Source organism: Erigeron canadensis, chromosome 6 (genome assembly GCF_010389155.1).
Source record: "Erigeron canadensis isolate Cc75 chromosome 6, C_canadensis_v1, whole genome shotgun sequence".
Lineage (NCBI taxonomy): Eukaryota > Viridiplantae > Streptophyta > Magnoliopsida > Asterales > Asteraceae > Erigeron > Erigeron canadensis.
This window is the reverse complement of record NC_057766.1, coordinates 34,423,951-34,446,736: the sequence shown is the minus strand read 5'-3', so window position 1 is coordinate 34,446,736 and position 22,786 is coordinate 34,423,951. Positions and strand designations below refer to the sequence as shown.

General features: G+C 30.5%; 4 protein-coding genes across 4 annotated transcripts; 1 reads left to right on the top strand and 3 right to left on the bottom strand.

The window, feature by feature from the left end:
* Nucleotides 1-4,200: 4,200 nt before the first annotated feature.
* Nucleotides 4,201-4,852, bottom strand: LOC122606151. The gene has a single exon (XM_043779112.1). It carries the CDS (start codon nt 4,719-4,721, stop codon nt 4,374-4,376), a length of 348 nt encoding a protein of 115 aa, XP_043635047.1. The 5' UTR covers nt 4,722-4,852; the 3' UTR covers nt 4,201-4,373.
* Nucleotides 4,853-7,914: 3,062 nt separating this feature from the next.
* On the bottom strand, nt 7,915-8,532 carry LOC122605974. The gene is made up of 2 exons (XM_043778939.1): nt 8,465-8,532; nt 7,915-8,244 (listed from the first exon to the last, which is right to left on the bottom strand). Exon 2 carries the CDS (start codon nt 8,185-8,187, stop codon nt 7,978-7,980), a length of 210 nt encoding a protein of 69 aa, XP_043634874.1. The 5' UTR covers nt 8,188-8,244; nt 8,465-8,532; the 3' UTR covers nt 7,915-7,977.
* A 598-nt stretch (nt 8,533-9,130) lies between these two features.
* On the bottom strand, nt 9,131-11,458 carry LOC122605197 (nuclear transport factor 2B-like). The gene is made up of 2 exons (XM_043778098.1): nt 11,030-11,458; nt 9,131-9,429 (listed from the first exon to the last, which is right to left on the bottom strand). The coding sequence occupies exons 1-2, from the start codon at nt 11,324-11,326 to the stop codon at nt 9,355-9,357; spliced, it is 372 nt and encodes a 123-aa protein (XP_043634033.1). The 5' UTR covers nt 11,327-11,458; the 3' UTR covers nt 9,131-9,354.
* An 8,769-nt stretch (nt 11,459-20,227) lies between these two features.
* Nucleotides 20,228-22,740, top strand: LOC122605309 (zinc finger protein 511). Its single transcript, XM_043778227.1, has 4 exons — nt 20,228-20,410; nt 20,915-20,979; nt 21,287-21,485; nt 22,124-22,740. The coding sequence occupies exons 1-4, from the start codon at nt 20,279-20,281 to the stop codon at nt 22,583-22,585; spliced, it is 858 nt and encodes a 285-aa protein (XP_043634162.1). The 5' UTR covers nt 20,228-20,278; the 3' UTR covers nt 22,586-22,740.
* Nucleotides 22,741-22,786: the final 46 nt, after the last annotated feature.

Below are 22,786 nucleotides of genomic sequence, written 5' to 3'. Positions count from 1 at the left end.
TTAATTACCTAGTGTCACTCAATATGGGCAATGTTAGAACGTATTGATCAACGGGGTTAAATGAGTTTAATCAAAAGTTTTTTGCAAATATGGGAAACGGGTTTAAGTGTTGAACGTCACTGATCAAGTATATTGTTTTTCGAATAATTACTTGAAGTATATATTATTAGTAGGAAATGAAACACGGGTTGTAGTTAAGGTGAATAAAAAATTTGTATCTTTCATATAAAAAGGCTATATCTAAATTTTATGTATATGTATCTTAACTCGGAGGCTGTAGCAAAACCCTTACTATTTTGATGCATGCTTCAACTAAGTTTCTAAATTTTGGAAAATGATGTGGTTTTGCACGAATTAAACATGACCCAAGTCACCCAACTTCTATAAATAAAATTCTAATAATCATTCGGTTTGGCCCATTGCTTAATCCACTTGACGGGCCCATGTTGTGTGTGAACTGTATTGTAATTTGTAAAATACCAATAAAAGAGAAAAAGAACATATAACCAATAATATTGCTTGCCCTGCCCATCCAGCCCATCATCTAACTATGTCACCAAATTAAAGCCAGATAATAGAAGGCTGATGGACCACCGAGGTTCATCCGCAACGACTCCAAACTTTCTTCAAAGCGGGTGATCAATCAAAGAGTAATCGACTCAAAAAACGGGTCAAGTAACCAAAAGTAAATAAATAAATAAATAAAATCAAAGCGTGATTTCCCCTCATCCAAATCTTTTTGTTTTGAAACCTTTTTATCTCCTTTTGGCACAAAAATATATATTTTGGGGTTCTTTTTCTTTCCTTTCTTTTTCGCACAACGTGATTATACTAAATATTTTTTTTTTATTCTGAAGTTTACCTTTTTAAACTAGTGGACTTGGATTTTACCAGTAAACAAACGAGTGTTTGATTCAATGTTTTAAATACTGGTATTTTGGTCGTACCGGTCGGGTACCTAGTACCGGTATTACCGGTGTACCGGCCGATACGTACCGGCACAGTAGTTTAATTTTTGTATTTTGTTTTAATAGAAATCCTACAAAAATTGTTACAATTTAATGAAAATAGTCAAAATACAAGTACAATTCACTTAAAAATAATACCACATATGTATTTCATAACAAAATATAAGTTTTAAAGTTTACAAATAACAAAACATAACATTAAAGTACAAAAAAATAATTTTAAAAAAAATTCAAAAAAAAAATCAAAATACCGATATTACTATTCCGGTAATATCGGAAAATACCGGAAATACCGGCCGGTATTGAATAGTGAAAATATCAAATAAAATACCGGGATAGTTGTACCGAGATACCACCCGATATCCGGCCGGTACGTACCGGTATTTAAACACTGGTTTGATTTGAGGATGTGAACATATGTGATATGATAAAATAAATAGGACTAGCTTGTTCTTAAATACATACATGGGCATCATCCAAATCCAAACAAGGGGTAGGCCGGGTTTTAATCATCCATATTAATCAATTGCATGTGCATTAATGCTTTCAACTTTTCAAGAATAATCAGGACTAAAATTAGGTTCTAACATGAAGAGAAAAAAAAAATAAGGAACCAACCTAAAGAAAATAGCACTATAGTGTAAATGTTATACGGAGTATATAGATATCACACTTAGCACATTCATACAACACGAAACAAATCCGCTTACACAACAAACAAAATGTTTACATCCTTACAGTACGTCCGAATAATGATTAATAGATAGATAGATAGATAGATATATTATATAAAAAGATACAATTATCTTGATCAAATCACTACAAGAAAAATGTCATTTGTTGGATCAAAATTAGTTGATTCACCCTGAAGGTGTGATCAACACGTACTATTAATGTGGAGTCCAAACAATATCAGCCGGTATAGATATGGATATGGACCGCAAGAACAAGGATAGCATAGAGAGCGAAGAAAATGAGGGTATGAACCGCGATGGCCTTACCATTAGTCCTCATGCTTCCAAACTCCAAGGGTTTGCCGTTACCCGGTAGCTGAAAAAGAAGTCCAGGTTGGAGAAGTATGAAGAGTACTACACCGATGAGTACGGGTCCCCAGTCTGCCATTATAATTAGTTAATTAGTTAACTTAATTGCTTATTAAGATGTTGAAAGATATGAATAACTGCAAGATGCTTGATATGAAGTTATGAGTGTTAATTCGGAGTGGACGCAAATTTAATGCCTAACGTAGTGCTTGAAAAGATGTGTTCACGTGGACGTCGTTTCCCACAATTAATTTGCAAGGGAATTCGATCTTTTGATTCCTTTTGCTTACCATCATCACAAATAGATTAATAGTTTTGTTAGATTAACATATTTATCTAATATCTAGATAAAAACTTCATTAAAATGTTTAAAAAAGAACAATCCATCACATTAAAAGAACAATAATTAAAAAGACGAATTCGTAAGATCTGTACGAAAATCGTGATGTGTATTTTGATGACGCAGTCCCCTACCTCTTCAGACTTCAATACATGCAAATGATATTGAAAGAAAGTAATTGCGATTATAAGTATCTATAATATATTATTATATAAAACAAATTTATTTTTGAAATATTGAACTTAAAATTTTAATATTGTTTAAACAATGTACACATTCTATTGCATAATGTATTATACATCATAGTCACATTACATCAATAATTTCCATTACTCACACCGGCGCCACCATCACTGCCGCTACAGCCGCTCACCACGACCACCACCTATCACCGCCGTCGCAACGTGTGGCTACCGTTTTCGTTATAATTAATGTATCAAATTTAAACACTTTAGTTAAAAACAATTATCTTACAAAGGAAAACCTTTTTTACCAACAAATCCATAATAAATATGTTGTGTTTAAGTATATTAGAATGAGGATAAGTATCTTGTAATGTAACAAACTTTAAATGGATGTCTATAGTAGGAAATAACTAAAGTTGTGTGTATTGTATGTAAACAACTCGAAAATAATGTTTATTGTATGTAAGAAAATGTATTCAACCAATTAAAATCAGACAAGTGGCACCTCTATATGGTTGTCACGTATGTTTTCTTATATACAATAAAGATTTTTTAAAGTTGTTTACATACAATACACAAAACTTTAGTTATTTCCTACTATAGACATTCGTCCAAAATTTGTTACATTCCAGGATACTTGGACATTATGTCATGTTAACATTATTAGCAATTTAACTATAAAATAACGCATGATATATATGACATATAGGTAAATTTTTCATTATTTTTAAACTCACAACAATATTAAAAAAGTTATCATCATCAATATTTTAAAACACATCCATGTAGATAATTTAACAATTTATTGGTTATAACAATTATTTTCGATGCAACATTACATAAATCTAATAAGGATTAACTTAAATATCACAATAACAAAAATGGGTGAAAAATAAAGTCTTCCAGTCAATTAAATATCGTGCCTCCGGATGGTTTAGTAAGGGATTTTTCCTCCGACTAGATATTGAGCGCGAACCTGGTTAAGACAACGTAAATTAAAGGGATAAATATCTTGTAATGTAACAAACTTTGAACGAATGTTTATAGTAGGAAATAACTAAAGTTGTGTGTATTGTATGTAAACAACTCGAAAATAATGTTTATTGTATGTAAGAAAATGTATTCAACCAATTAAAATCAGACAAGTGGCACCTCTATACACATTTAATTGGCTATTTTTTAAAGTTGTTTACAAACAATACACAAAACTTTAGTTATTTCCTACTATAGACATTCGTTCAAAGTTTGTTACATTCCATGATACTTATCCCTAAATTAAATCCTCTGTTGCGAGCAAATGATCCACACATTTCAAAAAAATAACGTATCATCTGTGTCTTGGACTTTGTTATTATTATTTTTTTTTAGAACAGCAAGGGCCGTATCACAGGTATCCAGACTGGATACCATAGACCTACTCGATCTCCTCCCCCCGCCCGCCCCACCCGGTAAAAGCTCCACGAAAATCAGGACAAAATCCTGACACAATTACTAGTATTTGAGCCATAATAGTTTTAATACCGATACCGGAATCATTTCAAACTCCAAAAGGATATCGGTACTGATACGGATTTAATATTAATACACAAATAGTGCTCGGACTCAATGACATAACTCAACATCATCCGACTTGTATCTTAAATAAACTATTGAAAAATAGAAAGTGTGTATTTCAATTTCAACCATATAAATTCAACAATTATTTGAGTGTCCGCTTTTTCCACATCTAAACAACATTAAATAAAAAAATATAAACTAAAATCTATAATAGCTATTAAACTTTAAAAAAAAAGAAGGACAAACTTATTAATTAGCTGGCTAGCACTATAACAAATCATTAATTTCTTCTAGTTCGACGTAAGAACAGAAAGCCAGCTACAACCAATAAACCAACGCCAGCAATGCCACAAACCAAGCTAGAAACAATCAACACTTTCCTAACATTATTTGAACCACCAACAGGCTGGGCAGTCCACGACGGATCGCTGTCGTTTTTGGCGGCCTCTGGCAATGGCTGTGTGGCGTTGCCAAAGAATGATGACATTTGAGGTGGGGTTGCTTGTGGTGGGTCCGCCTTTAGTCCATGATCTGATGGCCTGAGTTCCTTAGCCTTTGATGGTTGTGTGATTAGCGGTAAGTAGAGTGCCATTAGCAGCAGCATCCCCCAGCTCCAATGATTGTGCATCTTAAATTTTGTTTTGTTTTACCAAATTTTGTGTTGTTTTGTTTTCTGGTTTTTGTTTTAGCAAATATTGTTTTTGTCTACCTCTTTATTAGGTGTCTTGTAGACTGTAGAGGATACTTTTGGAAAGAGAAAAAAAAAAAAAAAGTTAAGAGGTATATTAGTTTTGTTTATAATGATTAACTAGAAAATTTTGGAGCCCGCGTTGCGAGGTCTCAATTCTTTTGTTGAAACGGTTCATTATTTTAGTATATATGCCGTGAATTTTCGATAGCTTAATAGAAATAATTTTGTCATTGATATGTTTGTTTAAAAGTATGCAAGAAAACAAAACGTAACCCGTAGTAGAAACCTGAACAGGATGTGATATGACAAAAATATTAATATATTAATTCAGATATCAGGTGGATGCGATATAGCAAAATGCAAGTAGTGGTACGGGGTGTATCACAATAAGGTTGAATGACAATTAAAAAGTGTGAAAAAAACAAAAGAAGTAACCCGTAATAAAAAATCCGAAAAGAAAAAACAAAACTAAAAAAGAAAAAGACGTGACAAAATCCGAACAGGATGCAATGTGGCAAAATCCAAACTATAGGAAACGTGCGATGTGTCACTTTATAGCCGATGTGACGTGTCAAGTTTTAATAAGCATGGTGACTATTGATAACCATGCCAAAAAAAAACAAAAAAAAAAACTCAAAATGGGATCCGTAATGTCAAAATCTAAATAGTGATGCGGGTATATGATGAACCAATAAAAGAGATCATATACGCAAAAAAAAAGTATCAAAAAACCAAGAAAAACCAAAAGATAAATAACCTTAACGAAAATAGAAATAACAAAGGAAAAAATAAATTTTGTGTAAAAGTTTCCAATATATTAATTCAGAACACAGAAGCCAAAAAACTATGATGAACACCACGAAAAAACCTTAACGGGATCCGATATAGCAAAATCCGAAAAAACGCGGGGTATAGGTGGACCAATAGAAAGAAAACACAAAAGCAAAAAAAACTATGTAGGAAACCAAGAAAAACCGGAAAAAAATAACCTTAACGGAATCCGATATAGCAAAATCTGAAAAAAAAACGCGGGATATAGACGAGACCAATAGAACAGCGCCACATGGCACGTGACACTGTGGCTCGCCATTAATGATATAGTAATAGGAGATAAATGTTTTGAACTACTAGGTTATTTACTATTCACTACTAATTGGTATACAATCCACGTTGTATGTCTTTTGCAGTATTTTTTGTTTTTCCTTTAACCATCCATAAATTTTACCTTTATCCGGCAAAAAAAAAAAGCATATACACAAAAATTCGACGTATATATATTTTAATGGTAAATATGGATCACTTACGACACACCGACCATCTCCGCATTACAGGAGGAAATAAGTGAGAGGAACCTCTTAAAGCTAAGTATTTAAAAACTTTTGGCTCCACATGAAAATCTCCAAATATTTCATTTCATGAACCCATGAGGCCATGACCTTTTTATGAGTAGTGATAAATTCACAACACTACTTATCCAACTACAACAATTTAAAATTTATAAAGTTGTACATATGCACTAATATACATGTACTTATTGTAGATAGATAAAATGTATGTAAATTTATCACTATTCTTTTGTTAAAGTCACTAAATATCTCACATCAACCACCATTTTCAAATTGTTTCCTTTCAAATACTCTCTAGTCCCTACCAAAGTACCAATTGAATAAAAATTTATTACTTTCATTTCTATGATAGGATTAGGGGATGAACATGAGACATGTCCCGTTCTGTGCCGGTCGATATCGATACCCGAAAAAGAAAAAAAAATGTGGTATCGATCCTTAACACTTTGTTCTCTAGTTCCAATTTAAAAGAAATTAAATGAACGGAATAGATGAGAATGGGAGAGAAGAGATCCTTTCAAATCATCTCATATTTAGGAAGAAAATTTTGAGAACAAAATCAACTAAAAAATCCATCTATTTCATTTCTTTTCTTTTCCTTCTATTAAAAAAACTCAAGAACACAAATTGTTATAAAATCATTTGCATTCCATTCTTGTTTTCCCTATAAAAAAAACCCAAGAACATAGTGTAAAAGGACAAAAATATGATACCAGTCCCGGTCTCAGATCCCGTCGTCTGCATGAACTCCACACTCCCAATCCCAAATTTCATAAAAAACGTATACTGGTCTCGATCCCACTTGGGACTCTCCACCTCCCAGTATCAGGATCGGGATGAGACTTAGGACTTGGGATTTTGTACTCATCCCTAGATAGGATAGTTGATTATTTAGTCTATTTGTTCTCTTAATGATGTATATACTTTTCGAGTTTCCTTGTTAATGTGACAAGCAGTAACGTTACTTTCTCTCGAATGTTCATGTTATTATATAAAATCATCGGGGTGATGTTTACCAAAAAAATTGCCGATAAAGGAATATATAATTTTGTGCCCATCAAATTGTATACTCCCTTTTTCTTGGATAATGTCAAAACGACTATATAATTTTAGCTAACCAAACAAAAAGTTGGGTAATAAGTGACATGACATAAAATATAATATTAAACCGCAAACAATGGATGGACATATTATTTGCATTTCCATAAACCGCAAAAATGATATGGAAACCTAACACTTCTAATCAGAATGGTATGTAATGTAATCACCATTTCCAGATTCAAATGAATGTGTATGATTCGAGTACTAAACACTTCTTTTGGAGAGTGTTTGGGATTAGTTATTTTAGTTTATCAACTTTGATATCAAAAACATGTCAGCCTACTAACTTTTAACTCCTAGTTTCATCCAACCAAACACCCAATGACCTAAATCATTTTTAAAGAGTGTTTGGGCTTTAAGTTGTTCTCCATCTATACCACTTGGGAAGTTCATGCAATTGGGATTTAACTTTTAAGAGTAATTGGATTTGGATCCCCAGAACTATAAAAATTGTAAGTTTCACTAACGAATCCGTCCAATTTGGTATCCGTTATATTGATTCCTTTCATTAAGGTATCAAAGCATAACGGGCTTTTATCCTGTGTCCTATTTTTGGATATGATTATTAAATCTTCGTTTCATCCAAACGCCAAAATTAAAAATGAAACTAAATCAACAATGTTTACCAAGACATTTTAGTAATTGAATAATGACATTATTATCTAAGCCAAATGAATCCAGAATGAGTAATCAACTAGCGAATGACGAATCGAAAGAGAATTACACGAAAATGTTGGTATTTGAGGTTAACCAAGATACATATGTATCCCAACCGCAAGCAAAAAGATACATATAAGAGCAAAATAAATAACAGAATGAACCAAAATAGAAACACCACTTGTCTGGAAATTACCAAATTCCACCATCCTATTGCGCCCCGGTATCTGAATCAGCAATCCCGGTGTTAACAATATGAATAGAACCACTGCCACAAATACCGGTCCCCAATCAGACATTGTTATAGTTTTGAGCCTCCGCCTGATCTATCCCCTTTTTTTCTTCTTTTTAATTCTCTGCAATGTGTACTTGTGGTGTATATACAAGTGAGATTTAAGGATCAATGGTGGAAGAAAAGACAAGAAAGGTATGACTAAGAAAGGGGAAAAGTGAGACTAGGTTGCTTACTCAAGTTATTCTCATTGATAATGACTTTTTTAGGGGTAATTGCATTTTGATCCCACTAACAAATGTCAAGTTTTTTAAAGTAAATTCATCTTTAATGATTGGACTTACACATATAAACAACCAGATCTTTGAAAAATCAATTATGTATCAGCTATCTTGAGGCCATTGATTGATGATATCAAAGCATAATGGGCCTTATCCTATCTCCTTAGATATGAATATGACTTGCTCATGAACAATGTAATTTCCATAGTAATTTGTGATTTTATAGTAATAACCTTTTTACCCAAATGTATGTTTGCCTAGGACCGATCCTTGAAAAATGCACATCCATAACTTTTGCTAGAAATGAATGTTTGCTCACATTCTTTTTGCTTTATAAGAATTGTACTTGAAATCAACCTATACATCGTTGGTTTTAAACAACTCCACCTCTCATTAAATGGAATGGAGAAAAATGGAAAAACACATGTGACATCAGATAACTCTCTAAAACATCATCTCCTAAAACAGTTCCAATTGCCTCACTCAGCCAACTTCTCATTAGTCTATGGCTCTATACATGTATTAGCTATGCTAAATACATCAGTAAAAGAAGGGTGTGGTTGCGACGAGGGCAGCCTAAAATAGTACATCCCTTGTATACGTATAACGGTCTTTCTGAAATGCAGTTCCAGCCCTAGAACAGGTATCAAACTTTGACCTATATGAACTGGATCTCAGTTTGCAAGGTGCCGATGGGCTATGACATTAGCACTAAAACAGATATCGCTCTTTAACAAGATAGCCAATCGTAATAACAATTTTTCCCCCAATGTTCATCTACTTGCAATCATCAAATAAAATATTAAAAAAAGAAAAGACGAGTTGGACAGCAACACTAGAAATTGATTGTCCTAGACTCCTAGTTCTCAAGGAATAGACATGTGACAGTATAAAAAACAGAAATGATAGGCAAACAATTCAGCGCCGAATGCTTTAAAGTTCAGGATCTCTCTTCAAGCATAATTCAAGCGGAATATGTCATTGTAAACATAAAAGCTTCCTTGTGGAGTCGGCATCAGATGGAACATCTGCACATAAACAAGCAAAGATCGTAAGAAGAGATGACTACACCACAATAAGAATCTTGTCCCGACCATGCATATAACAATATGACATTGTGACTTTGTTGCCATACATAATATTGCAAAAAGAAAACAAAGCAAATAATACACATATTCGAGAAACAGCTATGGATGTATTATAACTGACGTTTTGTTTATGAAACTTATTCTAATGAAGAATTCTCATGAAACGCAAACCATCTATAGCCAACTTAGAGATCTTAAGTAACATGTCATGAAGATAATAGCTAGAAGAATAACATCTCTAAAATAGCCATGTATAGTATTTACAAGCAACTTTTTCCTTAAAACATCTACAGCTATACTTTTTCATGTAGAGGCAGTTGCCTAAAACAACATAACCAAAATAAGATCGTTCGATGTTTAAATATCTGAATTTACTAAAAAGCATACATGGGCAAAAGGAGTAAAACTAGACAATAAACCAGTACAAACCTTGGCAATACTAGCACTCATAAGTAGTAATTTCTTGACAAGTGGATATCGACCCACTCAGCTACTGTAAAAAGTGACTGATTTGAGCTATACTTTATCATCAACCCGAGTGGATCAAGATGAACAGGTTAAAGGGTCAAATGGTCCATAAAGAGTATTCAAATACATATAGGCTCCAAACCGGCTCATTCGATAAATGTTCAATGTTATCTTAACAATATAGCTTTTATACGTAAGTATATGTAACAAGCGGCAATTATAAAGGCCTAAAAAAGTGTTGGTGGATCAACTCAACCCTGCCCGACCAGCTTTTAAAATGCATTAAACCGTCTGTTTGACCCATTACCGAACCCATACAACTAGTGCTTTTAGCGCCTCTTATAACTTGAAACAACTAGAGTTCCTTGAATCAGTAATCAAGCAATATCAATAAGCTAACAACAGCTAATTTCATTCAATCAAATACATACAAAAATACAACCATTTTTTATCATCAGCACATTGTTCTGCGATACGTCTCAGCTTAGAAGCTGTAACAGAGTCACCATTATGTAAATACGTATCTCATTTTTTTTTAAAATTCCAAAGCCCGGATACAACTGTTATAGGAAAGTCAACATATTGGATCATGTGTATGCTCTTCCGTTGGTACAGATTGCGACCTTCCACAAACTTGAATCTAATGTAAAGCTTTTGTGGTGTAAAAAGTACGGCACATGAGCCTGCGGAATGCCAATAAGCTCTTGGTGTGGTCGTCTAAGTGGGAGGTGGGTGCCTTTGCCTCTCTGCCTCTCTTAGTAGTTAATTAACTTCCAAAAAACTACTACTAACAATAAGTGAATTAACACTTGCCGTTCAAAAAATAGCATCTCCCTAGAACTTAAAATCCTAATTCCTAAATAATATTCAGCAAATCAGCAAGCCTTAAAATTTCAACAAAATCTCATCCGAACATCATCATCATTGATACAGATAAATATATATTTAAAAAATATATACACACACAGCAGTCGGCAGTTATTTTTAGTAGACGGTTATAATTTGTATGTAACAAAAACTTTATTGCTTATCAAAAATTCAAAATCCCTAGATAAATAAATAAATTAAGTACCTGACTGAATTTAAGCGCGTGTTGTTCACCAGCAAGTTGAAGATTACCACTAACAAAAACAAGCATACCAGCCGCAGGACCAGAAGGCTGACAGTCAACAGTTGTAATACTATGTTTGCATTGCTGGAAAGGAAGTGAAGTGAGTTTGTTAACAATGTTTTGTGAGCCTTGAACCTTTTGACCTTCAAAAGTCAACATAGAAGGTTCTTGGTATAAGTTTGATAAAGCTGATCGATTTGTATCAAAGGTTGAATAGTAATGTTCAACGAATGCTTTTGATACACCCTCTGGATCCATCTCTTCTCTTTCTCTTTTATTAGTTTGTGTTTGTGTATTTGGTTGCTAAACCCTTTATATATAATCGTTGCTGATTTTAAACGCTGAATTAGTTAGCTGATATAAGACGCCACACGGGTATGAGAATAGTTGAGTCGAGTTAATTTACAAATTTTATTTTGGATACTCCAATACACCACATTAGGGAGAAACCCCCAATTAAATTAATTGGAGAAAACCTGCTGCTTCCGGATTTGAATACAGGTCTTCTGGATTTAAAGTCATCATTGAAAAACTCTCATACCACTGGGTTGTGAACCCAATGATTAAATTTACAATTAATACAGGACGACTCGCTAAATGACATTTTTTTTTCCTCATAACTTACGAGTATAAGTTGGGGTGTAAATTTGAACCGAGTCAATAAGGGTTGCAAACTTATGACTTTTTTAGTTTGAAACCATGGTTATATATGACATTTATGGTTACATCGTTGTATATGTATTTTTGATCCTTTTAATTCGAATTTGGAGGTAAATTATACATTTATAACTCAAAACTATCAAAAGTGTTATCTTTTTGTAAATGTATTAATATGATCAACTTATATTTTGTTTCAAAAACATCACATAATATAAAATTATACAATATTATGTACTATATAAAAATGTTCTGACTCTTACAAGTCGAGTCACGTTACAAGTCACGAGTTAAAAATCATGTTTCTAAATCAAGTTAAAAGTTACGAGTTGCCAAGATTGGTTTGGATGTTTGTTTTGGTTAGCTAGCACATAATTATAGTTTTAGATACTCAAAGATTATTCCATAGCATATAAGAAACTATGACTAAGACAAATGTATAGTTTAAAAACCTAATGAGTTATTACATAAAATTTTATTTTAACGGTGAATAAATAAAACTCAGCTACTCAAATAACCCAATAATAAAAGATGACTTCATACAACATATTTCTACAAACATACGAAAATTGGTTGAATGTGAAAAAGGAGTGAAGTAGTGCCAAGTGCCAACACATTAATGCATCTACTTCTTTACATATCAATAAGTAGGGCCGAGCTTGAGTCGGTTTTGACCTAAAACCAAAACCCAAATCGGTCCATTTGGTTTTTCATATTTTGAAACCGTTGGGTTCGGTTTTAGTTCGGTTTAATTTGGTTTTGGATATCTTTTTTACTCTTTTTAATATTTTTTATATTAAACAAAATTTACACAAAAATTTGTAAAAATGAAACTTCACGTCTATAAATCATTGTCCATCTTAAATTTTTTGTTTTGCTATTATAACATGTAGTCATAACTAACATCCTTTATGACAACAAAACTTGTATAAAATAGACAAATATTTCAATTTTACTAATTGTGGAAACAAAGTATAATTATAAGGTCCGTAACAAACCAAATTTGGACTAGAATATGTAAAAAAAAACATATATCTACCAATATATATATAACAAGGTGCTAAATTTATCCTTAAACAAACAAGAACCCTTTGATGAATTTCATCTTTGATTTAGAGCCATTAGATCAAATTTAATTATTTCATCTTTCTTAAATTACAATATTAATACTTATACTTTTTATAATTATACAAAAAAATACCTCTTTAAATTTAATTTACACTTTTTGGTTTCCATAATAAATTTACATTTTTTACCCATCAATTTTAATCAATAAATCAAAAATAGTAGCTAATATATAATATAGCCCTTTTAACTTAATTTATACTTTTTGGTTTTCCATCACAAATTTACACTTTTTACCCAATAATTTTAATCAAGAAATCAAAAATAATAGCTACAATATATATATATATATATATATATATATAGGGTAACACTCCGATGATAACACTTTTAAAATAAGAACGGTGAGAACACCTTAAAAACATCATTTTAATGCATTAAAAGTCCATAAAACTAACATAGTGCATAACTAATTATCATTATTTAAGTGTTTAACAACACATTCATCCGTCAAAATCGAAATAATCATGTTTTTGTTTTGTGCATCCATCTTGGATGCATATTCATCAAAATGATGCATCCAACAAAAAACGTGATTTTTTCGATTTTGATGAATCAATGTGTTGTTAAACACTTCAATAATGATAATTAGTTATGCACTATGTCAGTTTTATGGACTTTTAATGCATCAAAATGATGATTTTAAAGTGTTAGCACCGTTCTTATTTTAAATTTGTTCTTATTTGATTGTCCCCCTATATATATATATATATATATGTATAGGAAGCTCATCAAATGAGAACACAAAAAAAATAGATCTCAACCGTTGGTTACATAAATCAATGGATTAGAAAATTTGAAGCAATTTATGTTTTTTAAATAAAACTAAAGGGCATAAAAGGAAATAAAACCAAATAATTCTTCACGGTAACTGCCAGCCTCCTCATCCCACCCCCACGTTTTGAAATCCAACCAATACAACATCATAATTAGATTATTAAAAAGCATGCAACTATAGAAAAAAAAAATACTAAAAATTATTTGTGCATCCATTAAATTTCATATAAATAGTAGTAGTTTTTGCATCCATCAAATTTGACCGTAATAATTAATTAAGATGAATTATGCATCCATCTAAAAACCTAAATATTAATTGTGCATCCACCAAATATTGTTTGTGCATTCATATTTATTTCTTTTATAATCCGTTAATTCTTTTCTTCCAATTTCAAACATAATCCGTTAATTCTTTTCTTCCAATTTCAAACATAAGATGCATAATAATATATAGTGTGCATATATTATAGTTATGTAAAATCATTAAGAGATGAATTGGATGCATACTAATTAGATTTGTGCATCCATGTTTAAAGTCGTAAATAATAGTATCCATGTATCTGCTGTCAAAAAAATAAAATAAATAATAGTATCCGTGTATTATTGAATATTAAACTTTTTGGATATAAAATTGAAAATGTATAATTCTGTTTGATATAGCAAACGTGTAGAAATCCTTAAAAAGGGGATGTGGATAGAACGAATTTTGTATTAGTATGATGATTACATTTTTAAATTATCAAAAAGACGTTTGAAAGGGAAACTACCATATTTATGTTAAAATTCCTATTTTATCCCTTGTTCTCACTGTTCTCATTTTAAATCTGTTATCACTGGAAAGTTACCCTCTATATGTATATATATATATATATATGTAGGGGGACAATCAAATAAAAATAATTTTAAAATAAGAACGGTGAGAACACTTAAAAAACATCATTTTGATGCATTGAAAGTCCATAAAACTAACATAGTGCTTAACTAATTATCATTATTTAAGTGCATGTATAACAACACATTGGCCTTTCAAAATCAAGAAAATCATGTTTTTTGTTTTGTGCATCCATCTTGGATGCATATTCTTCAAAATGATGCATCCACCAAAAAACATGATTTTTTTGATTTTGACAGATCAATGTGTTGTTAAACACTTAAATAATGATAATTAATTATGCACTATGTTAGTTATATGGACTTTTAATGCATCAAAATGATTTTTTTTAAGTTTTCTCACCGTTCTTATTTTAAGACTGTTCTCACTGGAGTGTTACCCTATATATATTTTTGATTTATTGATTAAAATTGATGGGTAAAAAGTGTAAATTTATTATGAGAAACCAAAAAGTGTAAATTAAATTTAAAGAGGTATTTTTTGTATAATCATAAAAAGTATAAGTATTAATATTGTCATTTAAGAAATATGAAATAATTAAATTTGATCTAATGGATCTAAATCAAAGATGGAATTCATCCAAGGGTTCTTGTTTGTTTAGGGATGAATTTAGCACCTTGTTATATATATATATATATATATATATACAGGGTAACACTCCGGTAATAACACTTTTAAAATAAGAATGGTGAGAACACCTTAAAAACATCATTTTGATGCATTAAAAGTCCATAAAACTAACATAGTGCATAACTAATTATCATTATTTAAGTGTTTAACAACATATTCATCCGTCAAAATCGAAATAATCATGTTTTTTGTTTTGTGCATCCATCTTGGATGCATATTCATCAAAATGATGCATCCAACAAAAAACGTGATTTTTTCGATTTTGATGAATCAATGTGTTGTTAAACACTTAAATAATAATAATTAGTTATGTACTATGTCAGTTTTATGGACTTTTAATGCATCAAAATGATGATTTTAAGGTGTTCTCACCGTTCTTATTTTAAATATGTTCTTATTTGATTGTCTCCATATATATATATATACATATAATAGAATAATAGTTAATATTATATATTCAATATATTAATATCTAATATATATCCTAACTAGATTAATATCCGCGTAATACGTTAGAAACATATATAATTAATGACATGTCGTTCAAAAAAATAATAATTTAGTGACATGTTAAGTTTTTATAATATCATAAGTTGACAAATATTTAACCAGGTAAAAATTAAACCACTAAAACACATGAAGCTACATTAGTCGTGGATTAGATTTCATTTAACAGTGACCACACAGTTTGCTTTTAGGCATGAAGTTTGCTTTTGTAAAAAACCTTAGTCATTGTTTCTCATATTAATTTGTGCGTTATTTAACCACAGTTTTGAAAAAAGGATACATCATCTATCAGAAGTCTCGCTAAGTAAGGTTTTCATTTCTTTGGATGTATTTCACTCATCCGGATATGTCTGCATTGTCATTGCACTTTTGTTTTAACGTTTTGCTCGAATAATTTAGTCATACACTAAAATAGCTAAGCAATTTAATTATCAATCAATATATCGCATGTTGTGTTAATCTAACTTAAAGTTATGCATAATATCATTGTAACTTTTATACAAAATTTTTTTTTGATATATAACTGTGATAGCTTACTATACACTCCATATTTGTTTTTTTATTAACAAGGACGGGTTAACTCCGGTCCAGATTTCAAAACATTGATTTAATAAAAACGTTATATGATAATAATCCTATACAAAAATCCTTATAACCAAATTTTATTTGTTATATGATAAAAATCTTATACAAAAGTATAACTTAATAAAAAGAAAATTATATTGTAATAACATTAAAAATAAATTTTAAAGATAAAAAATGATGTAAAATATAAAAAAAATTAATTTACATAACTATATCTTTAAATACGTTAATTATTAACGTCTACAAACTTAAAGAAGAAAGTAATAATAACTTAAATTTAATAAAATAAAATTAAATCTATAAAAGTTAAAATTCAAAGTATTTATGATATATTATTTTTCTTTATTCGATTGTTAAAGATCACAATTTCATCTCTTTTTTTTTTGGAAGGGGTAAGGGAGAAGGGGGGCTGAACTAGGAAAATGAAATGCAATGGATCGACTGGAAGACAGGTAAAAAAGTGGGTGGTTTACGCTTTAGTGGTCTGGATGCTCTTAATTTAGAATTATATGTACAAATGGATATGACATGTGGTACAAAACTTTGATGTCGTGAGGTTTAAAATTATCCAAGTGATTCATGGTTCTGAGTTTGTGTTCCTATGTAAAAAAAATGATAATAATATTTGGGCAAATATATGTTCCTCAGTCTATGAGACACATTCGATTGCTAACCTCCTTAAGATGTTATTAGATAATAGTTGGGAGTGAAAATAAGACAAGATTCTGGAATGATCATTGGCTTAATAGTGGCATTCTTGCAACTCAGTTTAGAAGGTTGTATGCCTAGGCACCATCTAAAGAATGTGTCATGTGTAATATTTTTTATGAGATGACATGAAAATCCGAATGACATCGAGATATTTGTGATAACATGAATATGTAATAACTTTTGGCATTGAATCAGTAAGACTTAATGAACAACATAATAAATTTTTGTGAAATTAATAAGGTCAGAAAAACAAATATTAATAAAATGAAATTGAATTTTTATTAATTCGTTAATTATTACTTAAGAAAATTGTATTTTTGATATATATATATATATATATGAATATAAAAATATATATTCTCTCGCGTATTACGCGGGACAATAATCTAGTATATATATATATAACAAGGTCCTAAATTCTTTTATGGAGAAACAAGGACCGTTAGATGAGTTCAAACTTTTAATTACAACCCTTAGATCTAAATAATAGTACCATTACCGAATTTAATATTAAGTAAACGCAACATTAGTCCATCTACTTTGGATAATTTACACTTTTTTGTTTTCCATCACTAATTTACAGTTTTCACCATTAATATTTAATCACTAATATTAAGAAAACACAATATTAGTCCTTGTATTTGAAATAATTAAATTTTGTATATTTAATAAAGTATGTATATACCTAGGAAGCCATAAATCGATCGATCAGTGTAATGTGTAAACATAATGAACTAATATATATACCCATGCATGTATGAGTTTATATTGTAACCGTATTATTGAGTTATTAAATCGTTTACAATTATATTATATACATTAAAGGTCTTTTAGATTATCCGACTATTATTTAACTAATATTGATAACTATTAATTTATTAATAAAAGAAAAAACATGTCATTCACTATATATACTAGATACTAGATTAAACTCGTATGTTGTGCGGGATAATTGAGAACAAAAATATAAAAACAATAATTGATAGTTACATTATTATTCATAGTTATGGTAATATAAAGAACTATCAGATTACGACTGATAAATTTTTTTTATAATTTATGAATATATTATATACGCTAAGTATAAAAGCAAGACTAATGAAACATAAATATTTAAATCATAAAAGTCTTTCTCATGATATATAATTATTAAATATAATATAATAAATACTTTTCAAAAAATAAACATAATATAATAAACAATCTTATTTGATAAAAGATAATTATCATTGAATTAATTAAAAAAAACTTATTACTTGACACTTTTTAATAAGTTATTCATTATATATTTTTCCTAATAAATCTAGAAGTTGAAATTTAGGGTCTCTTATAAGATTATATTATGAACTTTTAAATCTTAATTATTGTATTATAATTTGCTTTTACATAAGTTATGTTAATTAAAGTAAATATTAAAAGTTTAAGATTTTAATTTCCTAAATATTTTAGTTTTTAAATTTGTTACATAAATCCAATATTTGTTTCAAATATTATTATTATTAATAATAAAATTCAACCATGATTTTAAAAAAATATTTTGAAAATTTCTAAAAATTTAACTATAAGTACATATTTCGAAACCTCAATATATTGATGTGAAATTAATTTTAAAAATTTCAAAAGGTTAACTATAAACACAAAAAGTAAACTTTCAAAAGGTGAGTTACTGACAAAGTCTTAAACCTTAAGTAAATCCATCAGGGTATAAATCACACTTTCGAAGTTTGTATGAGTGGATAATTAAGAGGGTTTTCAATAATACTGGGTTTCATCTCAGACATGCATGGTTCAAATGCTAACTACTTTTGTTTTGTTAAATTTTCTTTATATGTATATTTATATAAACATTAAACTACATGAAAATTGTAAAAAATGACTAATATAGTTACACTAATTAAAGGGAAGTCAAATCCATATAGAGCTCTTATTTATATTCCGCTAAACAAATCTGTTTATATTGAATTTCAAACTATCACTTGACACAATAATTTGAAGTGTTACTAATTGTTTATAGAAACATAAAATCATGAAATTTTATGTTTTTTTTTTCTATATAAAGACATACATTAACAACAAGATACTAATTAATTTACAACTTTGGCACCATGATACTAATTAATCTATTTTCAACATCTTTTATATATGGTTATCAATGTATGATATTGTGAAACGATAACTTGTCACTAATTAAATATGTTATCTCGCGTATTACGCGGGACAATAATCTAGTTGTATTTATATAATATTGTCCCAATATGTTAAAAAAAAAAAAAAAGATTTAATTGGTATAAATTATAAGTAAATTTAATAAAAGGATATAAAGTGAAATATAAATTAATTTGAATTGGATTGCATTGGATCGGTTTTTCCGATTAGGTTTTACATATAAAACCAAACACCGAACCAATTATTTTGGTTTTTAAAAAACCAAAACCGAATCTAATGGATTTTTGATTGGATCGGTTTTCTGGTTCGGTTTTTATCGGTTTTCGGTTCGGTTTTTGTCCACCCCTATTAATAACAGATCATTATCTATGGGCTTCTAGTAACAATTACATCGAATACAATATTTTGAAATAATGTGAATGGATTGAACAATAGAGAATGTGGATAGTCACCTATTTATAACATGCCTTTGTTTTTTAAAAATGTTTTTTAATAATCCATATAAGCTTTGAAGGCCCTAACCTCCATTATTTATTATTATCTTACGAGATAGGTATCCGCACAATGCAGCAACGGTGGCGGTAATGGGTGGTGCTAGTGGTGGTGATGGTAACGATGTGGTTATTAATCTAAAAGTAATTGACGTAATTGGTAGTGTAGTTATTTTATGGTTAAGAGATGTATCTTTTGTAATTAACTTTATTAAGAATATTGTAGAGATATTAGGTATAAATATTTAAAATAATTAATAAAGATGATAAATAGTTTGGATAAATATGGGGTGTAAAATATTTTAAGGATATATTGGGTAAATTTAGTGTGAGTTAAAAATGTGTTGAAAATTAAGTGTATTTTAAAGGTATTGAAAATATGGGAGTTTAATTTGTTTATTAATATAGTAGTATAGATAAAGGAGCGCGTAATGCTATGGTATTTGACTATTACACTAATACACTCTATAATTTATCACCTCACCATCTTACCGAGTATCCAAAAGGACCGAAACTGATAAATATCCTTAAAAGATCCGTTAGAGAACGGGGCTTATTTGACCCGACCCATATCACCCAACTCCAATAGTCAGTCAGTCAGTCAGTCAGAATCAAACCCCTAATCATCAAACTTTTTTTTTAAAAAGAACACATATATTATATAATAAGATGATGATAGTTGATAAACATTTAGAAACGAAATCAGAATTCAAGTATTGGTTTCCAGTTATTCGTCGATTCAGTCCCGATGATCCCTTTTTCGCTTCTGGGAATATTGAACGTGAACTTCTTGCCAAACAGGTTTTCTTCTTTCATTTCCAAATTTTGCATTCTTTTTTTAGGGTTTCAATTTTTATTTTATTTTTCTGTGATTGTTTGGCTTTGCTTATTTTCAAACTTATTGAGTATTTGGCTAATCTTTGATAACACTTGTTTGTGTGGCTTATTTTTGGATTTACACGCTTATTTTGCAATTACAAGTCCCCAAAATAAGCACATTGCATATAACTCAATAAGCCTGAAATTAATCTAAGCCAAACACCATAATTTTAGGGAGTGTTTTGGCGAGCTTATGCTTATTGGCGTATGCTTTTTTAATAAGCTTAAAAATTTGTGGCTTATGCTAATGAGCTTTTTTTTCAAAAAAAAAGCCATAAGCTTTTTAAAATAAAGCTATAACCAAACACCTTGAAAGGGCTTATTAGCTTGTAGCATAAGCAAATAAAGCTTTAAATAAAGCCTTATCAAAAAGGTTAAATAAGTTTGACTCAGATGTAACTCTTGTCGTGTTGTATCGTTGTTCAGGTTGCATTGGATTTAAATGAAGAGGAAAAACAACAGCTTATATATTTGGAACAAGATGAGAACAGGTATTTTATGAGCATGATTTTTTGTAAGATCATGGTTCGGATGTTTTGCTTTAATTATGTGCAAGATGAAATAATGCAACTGAGTCAATACTGTAATACATATAAATGTTACGATATCTTAATCAACAACAGTAGAAAGAATATAAATATAAGTCATACAACCAAATGATCACAAGGAGCTAAAAATATATTCTGATACGTTTGTAGACCAGATCCGGGAGGTGTTGTTAGTGTTAGCTATACCGATACATATTACTAATTAATTGATGCATTACTTCTTACCAAGAGGTCTATATTGTTTGGTTAGGCAAGTATTCTGTCCAATTGTTGGGTGTGGAGCACACTTGAAATCATTGGCCGAGTTTGAAGATCATTACAATGCACGTCATACTGCCTCTTGCTCTGTTTGCTCTAGAGTGTATCCTACGTGTCGCCTGCTTGGCATACACGTCGCTGAAGCACACGATTCCTTCTTTCAAGCCAAAGTTGCACGAGGTTATCCTATGGTAATTCTTAATCTATTTGCATTCTATGATCTGTATTTCCTTCAACTTGGTGACAATCTTGATTCGTTTAATTATGAATTGGTTGGTTTAGGTTAAGTTCTAATGGATCAAAAACTAGCGAAAAGGCAAATGGGTCAAAGGTTGCCAACTGTAGGTGGCAATCTCGACCCATTTACTTATCAGTTTGTCGACTCAAGCTATGTTTTCAGTAACGGGTCAAACAAAATATTAGCAAAGTAAAAGAATAGGTTGAAAGTTGCTCAAAGTGTAAGTTGATGCAAAAACCTCATAAATCATTTTGCTCAACAATCAACATGATTTATTATTATTGAAACAATATTGTGAACGTATCTGATGCAGTAATAAGTTGCACCATCTTATGCTTCAAAAGAACTGGCAAATTTCATTTTGGCCCATTTACTTATGAATGGGTCAAGCAAATTCTGTTTTATCCCTAACCTAACGGAGGTAATGTAATGAAGTAGATAAATAGAAAATAGTATAAAAGTTTTTTAACTAGCATTTCCATGCATCAAGTCTCTTAAGTCATTTTATTTAAAAAAAAGTTATATTATTATATTGTGGTACAGATTTTGTGCTCAATTGGCTGACGTAGTGTAGCATGTTTTGTGAAACAGTATGAATGCCTTGTTGAAGGGTGTGGTCTAAAGCTCAAAAGTTACAAGAGTCGGCATCAACATCTAATGGACAAGCATAACTTTCCGTCTTCATTTGAGTTCTTTAAAAAGTCCCTACCGTCAAAAAAAGAGAGGGTAAAGAAAAACCAACGTAAACAACGGCACACGAAACATACCAGATATCAGGGGGATGGATCAAGTGCAATGCAAGTAGAAGAAGAGACTCCTCAAAAAGAGAGGGTGAAGGAATATCAGTGTGAAGAACGCCAAATGGCACTTATCACAGATGATGAAGGATCAACTGCGATGCAAATAGAAGAAGAGACTCTTAATGGCCTCGTTTCATCTGTCTCCAGGTTGACTACTTCGGATTCCACTCCTGCTGCTATCAGTTTTGGTCGTCACCATACTCGGGGCTTGACATTTGTCCCTAGATCTGTTCTGCGTGAAACAAAGAAATGAAGTTTAGTAAGGGCCTGTAGTCAAATTACAACTTTAAGAGAGTGTTCAGCTTACAGAGTTTTGGGGATGGAATGGAAATCAATGTGGTATATTTGTAACAGGTTGATTTCCTTGCGAAACCTTGAATTTACATATCTTGCTTGTTTTGTTTCTAAGTTTGTGAAAGCTTCTTTATGTTTTTCCAAGGAAAAAGGGTCTTGA

Bases quoted from the DNA above. Each gene is read 5' to 3' on its own strand.
- LOC122606151 (XM_043779112.1), bottom strand. From the start codon at position 4,721: ATGCACAATCATTGGAGCTGGGGGATGCTGCTGCTAATGGCACTCTAC.
- LOC122605309 (XM_043778227.1), top strand. From the start codon at position 20,279: ATGATGATAGTTGATAAACATTTAGAAACGAAATCAGAATTCAAGTAT. The intron at 20,411-20,914 runs GTTTTCTTCTTT...ATCGTTGTTCAG, and splicing joins GTGAACTTCTTGCCAAACAG to GTTGCATTGGATTTAAATGA. The intron at 20,980-21,286 runs GTATTTTATGAG...TTGTTTGGTTAG, and splicing joins TTGGAACAAGATGAGAACAG to GCAAGTATTCTGTCCAATTG.
- LOC122605974 (XM_043778939.1), bottom strand. From the start codon at position 8,187: ATGTCTGATTGGGGACCGGTATTTGTGGCAGTGGTTCTATTCATATTG.
- LOC122605197 (XM_043778098.1), bottom strand. From the start codon at position 11,326: ATGGATCCAGAGGGTGTATCAAAAGCATTCGTTGAACATTACTATTCA. The intron at 9,430-11,029 runs GTACTTAATTTA...GTTTATGTGCAG, and splicing joins ACGCGCTTAAATTCAGTCAG to ATGTTCCATCTGATGCCGAC.